The sequence below is a fragment of the Engraulis encrasicolus genome, chromosome 14 (genome assembly GCF_034702125.1).
Source record: "Engraulis encrasicolus isolate BLACKSEA-1 chromosome 14, IST_EnEncr_1.0, whole genome shotgun sequence".
In the NCBI taxonomy this organism is placed as follows: Eukaryota; Metazoa; Chordata; class Actinopteri; order Clupeiformes; family Engraulidae; genus Engraulis; species Engraulis encrasicolus.
This window is the reverse complement of record NC_085870.1, coordinates 15,673,700-15,689,555: the sequence shown is the minus strand read 5'-3', so window position 1 is coordinate 15,689,555 and position 15,856 is coordinate 15,673,700. Positions and strand designations below refer to the sequence as shown.

The window sequence follows — 15,856 nt, the reverse complement described above, 5'->3', positions numbered from 1 at the left end:
TAGAACTCGCCAAGCCAGTTGAGGATCTCCCAGCCCACAATGGTAATAAAGGGAGAGCACCAGAGGAATTTGCTGTCGCAGTTTCACGTGTACAAGAACCGGCAATATGAGAAATGTTCCCGGCATCTGCGGATCACTGCCAACTCTGTCATTCGTTTTTTAGTCATATGCAGCAAATGTATATGCTGCTACTGTGTCACTTGCTACTTTGGGTTTACTTTGTACACACAAAATGGGTTTGCTGGTCTTGCTTTTAATACAACTGGCCTGAAATAGCATTACACCACCTAGGCATGAGGCAACAGAGTGCAGCTGGCAATATAGATTCATTTCCCTGTTTGGATGTATTTGGAGTCTGCTAACCTATACAGCTGGGTCTTGGTGGGGGGCCTGTGGTTCAAGCCTGGACTGGGCCCGAAAAAAGGGCCCGGGCATATTTGGGACGGAGCTGCCCCTCACACTGCCCCCTGCTTTTCTACAATATCATCAGCACGTGTCATTATTTAAAGATGGACCAATGAACCGTTCTCTAAGGAAAAAACAAAGAAACAAACAACAAAGCAAACGACAACAAAAAACCCAACAGCATAGGTCACTGGGGGCTGTTGGCCCACTGGGATAATGCCCTGTATGCCAGAGTGCCAGTCCCACCCTGCTTTGGTATAAATACAACCAGATGTAGTCGCATCTATGCATCTATCCACTCCCCTCTCCCCAGGGACTATCAGTGGGGCCTCACCAGGGCTGCTTCAAGCTATTTGGGGGCCCTGGGCAAAGAGGAACTGAGACCCCCTTTTTCTCTTCAAACTAATGGGGAGGGGTCTCCTCAAGAGAGGTTTTGATACCAATATCATTGTACAAACATACTTTTCGGTCATTGAATTTTGTTTTTGCCTCTCTTACAAAGTTGCCCGGGGTATCATTACCAGGGGGACGGGACCCCCCTTTGCAGTTGGGGGCCCTACGCAATTGCACAGTTTGCTTGCCTGGTTGTGGTAGGCCTGGGCCTCACTCTGCTAAAGGAGAATTCTGTCCAATTTCAACACAACCATGTATTACTCACTCTACCTTTGACTTGTCACTATCCGAAGATGTCACATTTTCTTGGTCAGCCCTTTCCGAGATCCTGGGCAGCTGAGGGGCTTGTTCACATAGTGTTTCCAATGTCCTAACATAGGACACCAAGTATCATTTCATGAAAAAAATAAAAAACAAACATGGCCCCATTAGAATGGCCAGGATCTGAGAAAGGGCTGAACAAAGGCAAAGGCAAAGTGCAGTAATTATGCCAACATCGAAACTGAGGAAAAACGCATTCCAAATATTGGTATTAAGTTGAATAATGTAGTTACTGCACACTTGACACTAGCCTGGGCGAATAGCCGACTTTTGACTCCGTCAATCAGTCTGGCAAAAGCCATGAGGAATCCGTCTCCGTGGACGATGGGAGATGGTCTGATCTTACTCTATCATTTAAATTAATTGAAGTTCCAAACTCAAATTAGAACCCATACTGTGCTTTATTAGCATGCCTGTTACGTTATAGCGTCGCAAAAGCATACAAATAACAAAACGAAAGTGTGAATATAGTTACCTTAACCAATCAGTAACGGAGCTCGTGGGTGAGTTCTACGTCACCACTCTCAACTGTTTGCTGATTGGCGAAACACTGAGAGAACCGAGCTCGAGGCTTTTGTCAGACGATGTGCGGGAGCCAAAAGTTTTTGGGTGGAGTACAGAGGATGGCGTCGCGAGGCTAACTTGACACAGCAATATCTCTAAAACAGGATATTCAACACAAAGAGAATAGGACCAACCACTTATACAAGTCAGTGGGACCAACCCCAAGAGGTGGGCAAACTAAGGCCTGGGGGCCAGCAGAGCCATTTTATCTGGCCCCCAGAGTCTTGACAAGAAAGAAAACAGTAAAATCCATGTTATCCAATCCATCTAAGTTATAATAGCTATCCAAGACAGGGGTCTTGCAGGCTTGAGAGTAGCCAAGCATATACTAGGCTACTGTTGTGTTCATCTAAATACATTTAATTACAATGTGCAGGAATATCCGTGTACATTATTTTATATCATTGACACAGGCCTGGCCCTTCAGTCAATATCCTAAACCCAATCTTGGATTAAAATAGTTACCCACCTCTGCTCTAAGGGAATAAAAATAATTTATTGTATACCCCTTTCCTCCTTACTCTCGACTCTCTCCCATCTCCTCCTACTCAACTCTCCTTTCTTTCTTACCCTTTTCCATCTTACTACATCCTTCACACTTCTTTCTCTCCTTCTCACTGTCCTCCTCCTCTTTTCTTTCCCTCTATCTTTTCATAGGGGGGGGTGATACGAGGGAAGGAGGGAGGGAGGGAGGGAGAATCTGGGTCAGTGTGTGTTGAGCGCAGGGAGGGAGAGAGCGGAGTCCAAGAGAAGAGAGAGCAGGGTGCAAACAAACTCTTCAACACGAGAGGACAGTGACCCACACGCACCACGGGAATCAATACCCCCCGTTGCAACTAGCCAACCAACCAGAAACAGACATGAAGACACACACACACACACACACACACACACACACACACACACACACACACACACACACACACACACACACACACACACACTAGGGCTGGGGAGGGAGAAGAAACAGGGGGGGACCTATACTGAGAGAGAGTGGGTCTAGCAAGTGGGGGAAGAGAGAAGTGAAAAGAAGAGAAGAGCGAAGGAGGAAGGATATATCTGTGAGACAGCTACACTGTTTGGAAGGACACTCGTGTAAGATTGCTCAATGCCTTATTCTACTCCGTATATTCATATTATAATATTAATCTGTGTACCAAATTTGATTTGATCACAGTAATTCTGTATTGTTTTCCTTGAAAATGCACACTGAATTCTCATTTACTGGAAGTGAGAAAGGTCACAGTGCATGTGACCTACCTGCCAGCACTGCATGTGACAAGTATTGAAATTTGTTCAATACAGCGCAGTCGTCATTTTCATGGCACGTGTTCTCCATAAAACATTATTCACAAACTTTTGAAAATGCTCTGCATGTTTCCTCCTCTTTGTGACTATATCTGTGTACATGTACTAGTTTTACGAGGAGTCACAGATTCAGTATAGATGGTATCTTTGTGTCCTACAGCCAAGATTTACATTCATATCACTGAACAGAGAACAGTCAATTTCGCTGTGGGTCAGCCTGATTTGTTATGCAAAGTCTGCAAACAAACACAGCATGCTCTTGGCCTTTGAAAGGTCACAGGAACATTTTACTGAATTGCATGGCATACAGCATTGTGGTAATTATTTTTATATTTGTTGTTGATAAACAAAGTAGTGAAATGGACAAAAATAACACATTGCGGTGCAAGTAATAGGTTTTGTTCATCATCTCTGTCCTGAGATATATTTGGACTTTTAAGCACATTTGCATTGTTCAGGTTTCATTATTATAACCTTCCAGTGCTCAAGAGTGGTAATTACATCTCTACGACATTCTATAACCCCCTTGTCAAAGTCAAATGAATGACTTTGAAAACCACTGGTATGCTATGTTAAGATCTACAGGTACCAGTTACAGTAGGCTACATAGAGGCCTGTTTTCAGGACAGATATTTTAGGGAACACACTGTTGCCATATTTCACTAAATTACAGTCTTATTTTACAAATGTAGATATATGCACATATGTATCGTTTGATCATGTTATCAAAAACACTAAGCTTTATCTTTAGCTGTGTCGTAGTATTTACATCCACAGATTAGCAAAGGTCAAATCACACCCTCGGAATGGCACTCTGATGATCATAACATGCTAAGTTCACTCAAGAGAAAAGATATCAAAAAGTATTTTTTAATTCTTGTTTTATTTAAAGAACAAAGAAAATCAACCGGGCAGACTATAAGTCATTTAAATTTACAATACATGTTGCCATATTGCAAAATTGTATGTAACAGTGTTTAAATGACATATAGTCCTCCATTCTGATACCCTTTCTCATGAGTGAACTTAGCATGTTATCATCAGATTGACAGAGGAGAGACAACCCCAGTTTAACAACAAATTGGGGATATTTCAGCTTGGCTTAACCAATCTCTCCCTGCTGTGCTTCCTGAAGTGACACATTGAGCACACCCAACAGACACAGCAGCAGAACTGTGAGAATTGGCAAGTATTGTGCCATCAGAGTGATGATCTGCACTTTCGACATCGAATGGGGTGATAAGATTCAACTGTTGTGGTGGTGTTACTCCGTCTAAGAGGAAGCCAGTGTATTCATCATAGCGGAAGTAATAGCCCACATTCATGGATAAGAGATAAGATGTGCACTGCAGGGTTGTTTCAAGGTGTTTCAAAATATTGGGGAGGGGCAACCTTGTCCTTGTGAGATATTTCTATTGCTTGAATATTTTTAGGGGCATTTTTGCCTTTATTTCGACCTGACAGTATGAGAGGCGACAGGAAGTGAGTGGGAGATAGAGATGGGGGAGGATCTGCAAATGACTCTGGTCATAATCGAAACCCGGGTCGCCAGTATAGTAGCCCAGTGCCCTACAGTTTGGCCACGGCAGAGCCGGGAGATATTTTGATGGCAGTATCATTGCACTTTTCGGAATTTCGGAATTTAGGGAGATGCTGCTGCCACAATCAAAATGTTGTCATTTCTGTCATTTAAAAACAAGTACAAGTAAGGGGGGGGGGGGGGGCAATAGGCAATTTAAGCAATAAGCCAGCCACGAAAGGCCATGGGTTTGTGTTTGATTTATAGCTGGCAAGGGAATTGAGGCATGACGCAAAGCAAATGTGTATTAGATTGTTTAGTTTGCTTTCCTGGTTGTGACAGGCCCGAATATTTTCCCCTTGGTTGGGGAGGTATGGATTTGGTCATCCAGCCTCTGCAGTCATGTGTACACAGACATGACAGCTTTACAGTCTTATTGGTGACTTATCATAGCCAATAGCCATTCATTTGGCTTATGTCCAAGTAATATTACAGGTTTATGACCTACCTTCACAAGATCAACCTGTAAATCGTGTGGCATTGTCTCACTGGTTAAGAAGGCTGTTTGATTCTTCTAAGGAGTGCCATGACAAGGCGTGTACATACTGTTGCCACCTGTCCCGATTTTTCCTGATTGTCCCGGTTTTTAATGGTCTGTCCCGCAACAATCTAAAAGGGCCTCTGACCCAATATGTAATGAGGACCCAATTCTGAGGGCCCCCTTGTTCTGCACTACCCCATTTCAGCTTCCTAGACCAGTGTTTCCCAACCAGAGGTACGTGTACCACCAGGGGTACGCGAGCACACCTCAGGGGGTATGTGAAGAAATGTAATAATGACAAATACATGGAGTGCAGCCACTTTGGGATAGCAGAATAGGTATAGAGCATGCGTGAGGGGGTTACTTTTCATATGACAACATGGCTTAGGGGGTACACAGGACAAAAAAGGTTGGGAAACACTGTCCTAGACTATTCATACTCCCCTGTGGCTGAATAAAAAAAATGATCACTAACCTAGCCGTATACTAACCTTTATTGCGATGGGACAGGGTGTGAGAGAGACAGGAAGCAAGTGGGGAGAGAGAGATAGGGAAGGATCGGCAAAGGACCCGGGTCAGAATCGAACCCGGGTCGCTGGCATAGTGACCCAGTGCCCTACCGTTAGGCCACGGCAGGGCCCAGGCAATGCTTAGTATACTATAATCAGCACATGCCCACCGGCAAATGCTAGCTGTACATGTTAACTTGACTGATCATTGAGGTGAGTCACAAGTGACCACTACATTACTAAACGTAAAAAGGTCACAGCATCTTGACCCATGTTGACCCCTGGCAAATTTAACGGTGGACTGGATGGCATGCTCATATCAGATCAGCTGATTTCATATCAGACAGACAGAAAGTCAGACAGACAGACAGACACAGACACAGACTCAGACACAGACTCAGACACACACACACACACACACACACACACACACACACACACACACACACACACACACACACACACACACACACACACACACACACACACACACACACACACACGCAACAAGGCAAAACTATTGTGTAGAGAGTATCCCAGGTACACATTTCAGCAGTGAGAATTAATTTAAAGTTAATATTTGGTGTCTGCTTTTCTTGAGATGCTCTTTGAAAATGTTCCATCCTCCCCAACCAACAAAGGGCAGTGAGGTCATATCCCAAGATGCATTTCTCTGAGCTCTATGGAGGCAGTATATTGGCATAGTAAACAATTGGGATCATACAACAGATGTTGACCCACGTCAGCTATGAGGATCTGTTCTTGATGTGGTTTATTTATCCAACTCTGTGGTGAATGTGATAACAATATACTGTAGCTATGCAAACAGAATTAGCCTTTCCTTTCCTCTGAACTCTGCCACTCCTTATTGAACTAACTCTTTAAGTAAATAAACTGTTCACTACTGTTATGAGTTGTTTGAGATCCTATTATTTGCACATGGCATAATAGATAAACGTTCCGGAGAAAAACGTTTAACGCTATTGTTCAGATTTCCTTGGAAACATGCCTTGTACACCACTGATGAAACACTTTTGAGAAGGATGTCATGATTGTATATATACAGTATAATACGATTTATACTATGTATACATCACATACACACACACACACACACACACACACACACACACACACACACACACACACACACACACACACACACACACACACACACACACACTGCTCGGGAAGATACACACCAGCTGTACTAAAAGTGTCCTTTTCTTTTCATTGTTTCAGTTCTCGGTCCAACTAAGTGAAAGTTTGCTGAGAGAGCACCATGAAGAGTTCCTCTCTCCCCTGGCTGCTGGTCACCCTGCTACTGACAGACTGTGCAGTGGGCCACAAGCTCTCTGGCCCTCCTCCACACAGCCAGATGGCGCTCTCTCTTGCGCCCCCTCCAGGCCAATCGCCTCAAGACACCCTCAGGACGCTCCTGTCTGACCTCTCGACCTCCGTGCAGGGCCGCGTGCGTTTCCACGGTGACGTGAGCTGCTCGTCCCTGCGCCGCTTGCCGCGCGGTGACACAGATGACAGCCCTCTAACTCTGGAGCTGCTGGGCTTGGCCGAGCTGCCGCTGCTGCTGTCTGCCGGCTGCCACCAGGAGGCGCTCTCACTGACGCGCGGCCTCTACAAGGCGCTGGGACGCGACGACACACACGCGGCCATCAGGCAGCTCACGCATCTGCTGAGGAGCAGTGCCACCCTGGCAACAGCGGAGAACAACCACACCACCACACCATCACCCGGCCACTCTCTTCACTCTCAATCTGAAAATGAGTCTGTATCATCTACCAGTGGCAACTCCGGTTCATCGCCTGAAAATGCCACTGGCCTTCATAATAGCGCAATAGACTCCCAGGATTTTGTCTCAAATGTTGCCCAGTTCAGCATCGTGCCCCATGACGAGACACAAGCTGAATGCCACATGAGTGCACTGATGTTCAATATCCAGCAGCTGGCTAGAGTGGGCAAAGGTGACATGTTCTCCTCCTCTTCCTCCTCTTCCTCTTCCTCCTCTTCATCTTCCTCCTCTTCCTCCTCTTCCTTCTCGGCTGACGGAGGCTCGGAGAGCTGCAGCGGGTGGCTTCACGTTCAGGGCGCTCAGCTCCTGGGCCAGAGAGTAGGGGGGAAGAGGGGCCATCGGCTGCACAAGGCCCAACACCTGTGCCAGAGCCTGGGGCCCCAGTGCGTCGGCGTGGCCCAGGCAGGAGGACCCGAGTCTGGGCTTTACCAAGCCGTGCTCGGGGGCTCCAGCAGCCGGGTTCTCCCCGCTCCCACTGATGCCCCCACTACAGACTGCTGGCTCAGGCAGTGCGTGTCCGTGTCCGAGTCAGGCGTGGGCGTGGGGCGGGTGAGACGTGATGCGCCCCCTGGTGGCAGGATGTCACGGCGCTACCAGTGTGTGAACCGGGAAGAGCAGCAGGTGTACGAAGTGGTGGAGTGGGTGCCCGCCGTCTCCACGCTCTACAACCTGGGCACGGCCGTCTACTACGCCGCCCGCAACTGCACCGACAAGGCACGCGAGAGGGCCATCCTGAGCGCAGTGGACCTGGGCACGGATGCCCTCATGGCCATCACCGGGGGCACGGTCGGGGTGGCGGGCTACGCCCTGGGTGCCGGGGTGAAGACGGGGGTCAAGGCGGGCGTGAAGTACATGATGAACAACATGAATCAGGAGGAATACAGTCCCTATGACGTGTTCGTCAACCAGGAGAGCTGGGAAGACGGGGTCATGACAATCCAGTGATGAGCAGATGCACGCTACAATCTGACTCTCGCCAGATGAAGTTTAGCAGAGATGTATAACGTAGAAAAACTGTTATGGATGCAATTACAAGACAAATTATATCATAGGCCTGGTGTAGTAATTACAACCACCACAGTACCTCTACTTTACATCTTACATATCTGGAATTTAGGTCCACCAAATTCCACATGGAACTTTGGAACCTACTGTTAGCAAGTGGGAGTCAGGTTATTCATGCTGTGGCTATATTTTTTCCCCTCTGTATGTCTATGAATTTCTAATTCACAATGGAAAAATGGAGAGTTAATGCATAATGTAAAATCAAAAACGTTGATAAATAATCATACTCTAAGTGTAAATAACTGTAAAGTGTATAAATTGCTGACATAAATGTATTATCATGTAATATCATGTTTTCTAACCCACTGCAATTTGTACTTTTTTGTGTGTATACCTTGTGTGTGTTTGGTATCTTGTATTTCATCCTGGTCCATCCTGTGTAACAGCTGATAGCAGTCGTGGCCTATAGTGGTTGGGGAGTTGGTCTGTCAATCTGGTGGTTGTAGGTTCAAATCCCACCTCCCCTTTCCCTACTCCATCCATAGCGGAAGTGCCCTTAGCTCAAGGCACCTAATCCCATAATGCTCCAGGGGACTGTAAGTTAACATATACCCTGTGAAATGATATTTGTAAGCCACTTTGAACAAAAGCCTCAGATAAGTGTAATATAATGTAATGTAATCATACATTGTAATGTAATGCAGCCTAAAGTAGGTGTTGATAATTATGTGCACGTGATTCATATCTGCCAGAGTGCTGCATCTCTATCTCTACGGCTCTGATGCCTACAACAGCATGTTGACAAACAAAAGTGATTTGTTTTCCCCTTTGACCTGATACCGGAAATCAAAATGGCAAAAAAGTTAAAATGTTGTGTCTGTTACTGAACACTTACATTTTTGACCATTAAATAAAATGGAAATACAATGGAAGTTTGTGTTCATTTCTCAGTACTGTATGTATTCAGGGACAGATCACTGCACATGCCTACCGGGCTCAGGCCCAGGGGTCCAAGAGTCAAGGGGGCCCTGAAGCCCAAGTCAACATGAACTCTCACATAAGGCCTTAAACCCTGAATAATTTTGTAAACTAGCAACACCATGGGGTCCTTTCTTCTTGTCTGGTCTAGGGGCCCATGAATCATGATTCGTCTCTGCATGTATTTAGCTGACATAAGATACTTCTTAATTCTGGATTTTCAGAAGCATACAAATATATTAATATAATTTCAGCGTGTCAATCTAAAACAACACCTATCAAAGTATTAAATAGTATTAAAGCAATAAGCCTACTATAACAGTGTAATTACAATGCATAGCATAATACATAGACACAAGTTAATTTCATGAATTATATGAATTATATTTCATGAGTTATACTTACGCATGATGTTCACTGTGTTATGCAAGAGCGTCTTAGAAAATAAAACTTTGGGGAAAATTTAGCATCTTCTGACATCTAGTGGAGGCTTTTATTTTGAAAGGCGCAAGACGTGGTGTTTCATGAGCGTCAAGTAGCGTATGTTCTTTGCTACGTGGGAGGAGTGATCTTTTTAAGTTTCGTTTTCCTGATGTCACTCTGCTGTTTACATTTGGGGAATTTACCTTGGGCTACCACGATCATTTTCCTCCGCTTAGAGTGGTTATGGTTCTCTTTTGTCATCATTGTTTAACTTGCATGTGGCAGAGGAAGCTGTTGTGATAATTGCTTGGTGAACGGTTGAGACTATGACAGTGCCCCCCCATAGTGTTGGGCTCGTGCATTTCAGGGGAAATGAAACTGAGGAAATCAGTGACTAATAGCGCTCGTCCTCTTGTGTTAGCGTGGCGTCTGCTCGAATAGCACACCACTGTAACATCAACAACACATTTTTTAATAACCGTGACCTGTCGCATCGGCTTCAAAATAATCTCGTCTTCTTATGTGCGAAATTTAAACTGAAGAGCAAGTGTCAACTGAAGCCAAACGCAAGGCAGTTGGTGTTGTTTGCCTCGTCCTCGGGACTGCAAGGGACCTCTGACGCTTGTCAAATCGAGTAAAGTAAAGTAAGTAAAAATCTTACACTCAGTTTGGTGCATTCCCTACAGCTCTAGAGAACTAATGCTGATATTGGATGTGAACTAGCTGTTCAACCTGTGAGTGTACGAACGAACTATGAAATAGTTAACATGAAATCGTCTGTATGAAGACAGTCGTCATTGCAGTCCAGTCTCTAGATTGCCATGCCCAAGCATGCTCGTTTTTATTGACATTATTGGTGGTTCAGCAAGGTTACGTTTTAGGCTTCTTCCTAGCACATGGGCCTACAACCACAGTCTTCACACACACATGCTTTATGTATGTTTTTTTTTTTAATTATTTCATCCTCGTTGTCAATGTCATTGTCATTGCAATTGTCTGCCATATAGTGGAGGTCACGTTATTACTTTGTTGTAATATAGAATAGAAAGTAGTAGTAGTGTTGCTCTTTTGAGGTAAAGTCAAATGACTCAACAAATCCTTTGCTGGGACGTGTGTGTGTGTGTGTGTGTGTGTGTGTGTGTGTGTGTGTGTGTGTGTGTGTGTGTGTGTGTGTGTGTTTGCGAGAATAGGAGTCATGGCGCAGTGGGAGAAGTTGCAGCAACTGGACACTGCTTATCAGCAGAGGGTGCACGAGCTGTATGACCGAGAGGAGTTGCCTATGGATGTACGTCACTACCTCGCACCCTGGATCGAGGCTCAGGAGTGGTGAGTGCCTCTGTGTGTCTGTATTCCTGTATGTGTATCAGTGATATCTGATGTGTGTGTGCGCACATGCGTGTGTTTCTGTGTTCCTTTATGTGTATCAGTGATATCTGATGCCACATAGCAACATCATTCTGCACACACCCTGTTGTGTGTGTGCGTGTGTGTCTCAATTGAATAAGAGTGCCTCATAGTACAGTGTTCAAGCAACCATATGTGTTATGCAAGTAGTCACATAAGTTTATTTACATCCCTGTTGGCTCAGTCAACTAAGGAAAGTCCTTGGATGTAATGAAAAAATGTAAAGTATTTGTGTGATTTAGGGACTAAGCGTCATGGGATGTAGTGTAATGCTAACGCAATGTAATGTAATGTAAGGCTCAGGTGTGTGTGTGTGTGTGTGTGTGTGTGTGTGTGTGTGTGTGTGTGTGTGTGTGTGTGTGTGTGTGTGTGTGTGTGTGTGTGTGTGTGATCAGTGATATCTGATGCCACATAGAAGTATCAGCACACACACCCTGTTGCGTGTGTGACTCAAATTGAATTTAATTAGTGGTTGAAACATTTTCAGGCAACCACATGTGTTATGCAAGCAACCAAACTACTGTGTAGTTTGTTTATCCTGTAGGCTCAGTCAACTAAGGACTGAAAGAAATATACATTACATTACATTATATTTCACTTAGCTGACGCTTTCATTTTATTCAAAGCGACTTACACTTATTATTTGTTAGGGTATTGTTTACAGTCCCTGGAGCTATGTGAGGTTAGGTGCCTTGCTCAAGGGTGCTTCAGCCATGGAGCCATGCAGAGGTCAGGGCGATTCAAACCTGCAACCCCCAGAATGAAAGACTAACTCTCTAACCATAAGGCCACGGCTGTAAATATAATATTACATTAGATACTTTGCTAGGTAGATAGATAGAAACTTTATTTATCCCCATGGGGAAATTAATATTCCAGGTTGCTCTCTATAGATAAGCTAGTTAATATGTTGAATGGATAATATAATTTAAATTTTATTATAATATAGCATGTAATATATTTGTGTGTTTTGCAGACCAAGCGGCAATGGGATATAATGTAACTGTAATGTATTGTAATGTAATATGTGGATGTTTTAGGTATCAGTGGCATGAGATGTACTGTAATGCAAGGTAATGTAATATAATGTAATATAATGTAATGTGTGTTTTGTTAGGGACCGAGCGGTGTTGGACCCGGCCGTGGCCATGTACCTCTATCAGGTCCTCTTGGAGAACATGGATAACCAGTGCAGTCGCTTCATCCAGGAGGGCAAACCAGAGAGAATTCTGCTACAATGCAACTTTCGCAGATTCAAACAGAATTTCCAGGTAGGGGGTCATCTTTCAAGAATTGTGTGCATGTGTGTCTGATAACTTCATGTCCTATTTATGTATGAAAATAATAACAGCAAAATATGGGACCGATGAAAAATACTGATAAGTTGGAATCGGAAGTGAAGAATGACATAATGTAAAAACCGTATTCGTTTGAATTGAAAGCAAGCTGGTCCACTTCAAATGAGACTGGGCCAAGGATGACTGGAGCACACAGGATACATTTTGCTGTTATTTATTGTGGTGCAAGCATGACTAACATTTCGACGCAGTGCGTCTTCATCAAAGTCACACTACGTCGAAACGTTTGTCATGCTTGCACCACAATAAACAACGACAAAACGTGTCCTCCTTGGGCCAGTCTCCTTTGAAGTGGACCAGCTTGCTTTCAACTGAATACAGTCCCAGACTGTGAGCACCAAAAAGGCTAGAGCGCAAGTGACCTCCTTTCCTAAATATTCGTTTGAATGTTTGAATGTTGCTGTTGCAAGCTTTGCAATTAAGCCAGCCTGTGCGTGTGCAAATGAATGATGCGTGAACTGTATAGACAAAAAAGGCAGAGAATTTGTGTTGCGTTCCTCCAGCACCAACCGTTTAGCCTTGCCCTCTACTCACACAAGGTGATCCCAGTCTAAATGGTTTTCTGTCATTGTCCCTCAATGGTGGAACCAGCTACCAGTTGCTAGAAGAGCAGGATCATTCCTCTCATCTCTCATGAAGCTAATGAAGACTCATCTCTTCCGAGAGAGCTTCCCTGCGTAACATAACTAACTCTACTCACCTCTAGTCATGGGTACTAACCTGCACTACACTTCATAGGTTCTCCACTATTTTTCTGCTCTCTATCTGTTCTACATTACTTGTATACTGCTGTACTCTGTACCTGCTTGAATGTCCTCCTGTTAGGTTGCTGTGGTCAAAAGCATTTGCTAAATGTAATGTAATGTGAATGTAATGTAATGATAATACACATCAGTTGACAGGTGCTGGACCAAACAGAAGAGAACTAAAAAGAAATATTAAAAGTCTGCAAACTTTTCGGAACCTTATTATTTATGTTCTGAACTGTATAGACCACAGTGTTTAGAGTGTCTGCTTTGTAACAGGAGTCTGATGAGTGTCTGCTTAGTGACAGGAGTCTGATGTGGTTTCCCCAGTGTTACGAGGAGAGGCCGGTCATGTTGGCGCGCATCATCCAGTGGTTCCTAGCCAAGGAGAGGGAGATTCTGCACATGGCGGAGCTGCCAGATCAGGTCAGTCCCTGCACTAGTCACACAGTAACAAATAACAGTGTTGATATAACTTTTTAATGAGTTGAAATTCAAATTTTATTCTGAATTCAGATTCAGAGTTCAAATTACATCGGACACCTGCAGAATTTTGCACTGACTTTTGGCTCTATGTTTGAGTAACTTAACTCTCCCTAGTGTTGTAAGTTCTCTTTTCCTATTCTGAAACATTCACACCATTTTTTTCTGAGCATTGTCTCTATGACTTCGTTTACATTCACTTTTATCATCATCATTCTCATCATTGCATAGTTTCTGTATTTGTTACTTTCTTTCACCTTTGTTTCCCCAATTTGCTCCTCTCTCACTTGTTCATTCTATCTTTCTTTCTATGCCTTTCTGTCCATCACCCACTACTCCTTCCCACTTCCCTAACTTACTTTCTCTTTCTCTTTCTCTCTCTCTCTCTCTATATATATATATATATCTCTCTCTCTCTCTCTCCTCTCTCTCTTTCTGTTCCTCAGGTGGAGGCTCTGCAGGTGCATCAGAGTGCCATGGAGACAGACAGCCAGAGGCAGGTGCAGAAGAGGGTGGAGGAGGTGCGCAGCAAGGTGCAGGTGAGAACAGGAGGCTGTAGGGCTGGGGCCACGGCGGGGCAATTCACTAGCCTGGGCATTTCAATGGCAAGCCTTTTATACAACTTCCATTTGGAACGGATCACTGAATTGGCTGATGGTGTGCGATTAGTCTACAAGAAAGTCTCATGAAAACATCATAATATTAAATTAAAAGAAACGGGACCTTGGTATCGCAGACTTTATTTTCAGTTTTGATGGTGTGTGATTGACAGGAGCATGCAGGATATCATTGGTGCAGGTGGCTTTCATGATTTCAGTAGAAAGAGTTTTGTCATATACTCAATGAATCATTTAATGTGTAGTCGCTACTTTAATGAATCAAAATCAACCTTACATTTAATTACAATGTAGTTATACGCTCCCATAGTACATATACACTGGAGAGAGCACAATATTGGTCACAGTTGGTATAGTACTGTATATACAGTAGAACTGTTTGTCACGTTGGAGTGATCTCTTATTGGTTGACGGTGTGATTGACAGGTTATGGACCACACTCTGAAGTGCCTGGAGGAGCAGCAGGATGAGTTTGACTTCAAATATCAGACACATCTGATGGAAGGTGCTTCACTCTCACACACATCAGTCACACTCTCTTTTCCTATTTTTTTTCTAATGTACCAAACACTCCTCTCTTTACTACACAGCACCGTCCCACTCTTCCTATGCTTTCGTAATATACTTAACACATCAGGTACACATTTCTCGAAAATGTAGTTGTTAGCCATTTAGCAAGTTGGGTAGTTTCTCTCTTCACTACACAGTTCTGTCTGTCTCACTGTCTCGTCACTATACTTCATTGTCATCATGGCTGCGTAAATAATGAAATTAATGTATTTTTTAAAATCCAATTTAATTTACTAAAAAATGAAATACATTTTGTAAATTTATGGACCAACAAGTATGAAGGATTGCTAAACTCATGTATTGACATACTGTATACTGTGAGAACAGTCTAACGGTTTTGTTGTTCAGTATTGTGCATTGTGAGTTTTTGCAAAGGATCATTGGAAGTAATATACTTCGTATAGAGAATTGCTGTATTGAGGATTGGCAAATGTGTTGAATGATTTTATGCATTACTACAGCAGTTTGCAAGTCTTCCTAACTTCTGATTTGTTGTCCTCTTTCCTATTGTGTTGCGGAGCAGGAACCATCAGCCAGGAAGACCAGAGAGGACTACAGACCATGCTGAACCGACTGGACCAGTCCCGAAGGGTATGTTGCTGCTGCTGTGTGTGTGTGTGTGTGTGTATGCGCGTGTGTGTGTGTGTGTGTGTGTGTGTGTGTGTGTGTGTGTGTGTGTGTGTGTGTGTGTGTGTGTGTGTGTGTGTGTGTAAGGGCATGTCGCTGCTGCTGTGTGTGTGTGTGTGTGTGTGTGTGTGTGTGTGTGTGTTTATTTGTGTGTGAGGGAATGTTGCTGCTGCTGTGTGTGCGCGTATGTGTGCGAATATGTGTGAGTGTGTGTGTGTTTTTGTGGGTGTATGTGTGTATCTTTGTGTGTCCTTAATTTGAATCATGTGCCATTGAAG

General features: G+C 44.0%; 2 protein-coding genes across 3 annotated transcripts in view; both read left to right on the top strand.

Annotated features, from left to right (window-relative positions):
* The first annotated feature begins 2,671 nt into the window (after window positions 1-2,671).
* On the top strand, window positions 2,672-9,304 carry apof (apolipoprotein F). Its single transcript, XM_063215060.1, has 2 exons — window positions 2,672-2,776; window positions 6,803-9,304. Exon 2 carries the CDS (start codon window positions 6,843-6,845, stop codon window positions 8,310-8,312), a length of 1,470 nt encoding a protein of 489 aa, XP_063071130.1. The 5' UTR covers window positions 2,672-2,776; window positions 6,803-6,842; the 3' UTR covers window positions 8,313-9,304.
* Window positions 9,305-9,925: 621 nt separating this feature from the next.
* stat2 (signal transducer and activator of transcription 2) overlaps window positions 9,926-15,856 on the top strand; it is a 28,597-nt gene continuing 22,666 nt past the window's right edge. For both annotated transcript variants that reach the window (XM_063215062.1, XM_063215063.1), the window contains exons 1-7: window positions 9,926-10,417; window positions 10,964-11,099; window positions 12,295-12,448; window positions 13,612-13,707; window positions 14,211-14,303; window positions 14,808-14,886; window positions 15,475-15,542. In XM_063215062.1, the coding sequence (XP_063071132.1) occupies window positions 10,969-11,099; window positions 12,295-12,448; window positions 13,612-13,707; window positions 14,211-14,303; window positions 14,808-14,886; window positions 15,475-15,542 (621 nt within the window). In that variant the 5' untranslated portion in view covers window positions 9,926-10,417; window positions 10,964-10,968. The remainder of the gene's footprint in view (window positions 10,418-10,963; window positions 11,100-12,294; window positions 12,449-13,611; window positions 13,708-14,210; window positions 14,304-14,807; window positions 14,887-15,474; window positions 15,543-15,856) is intronic.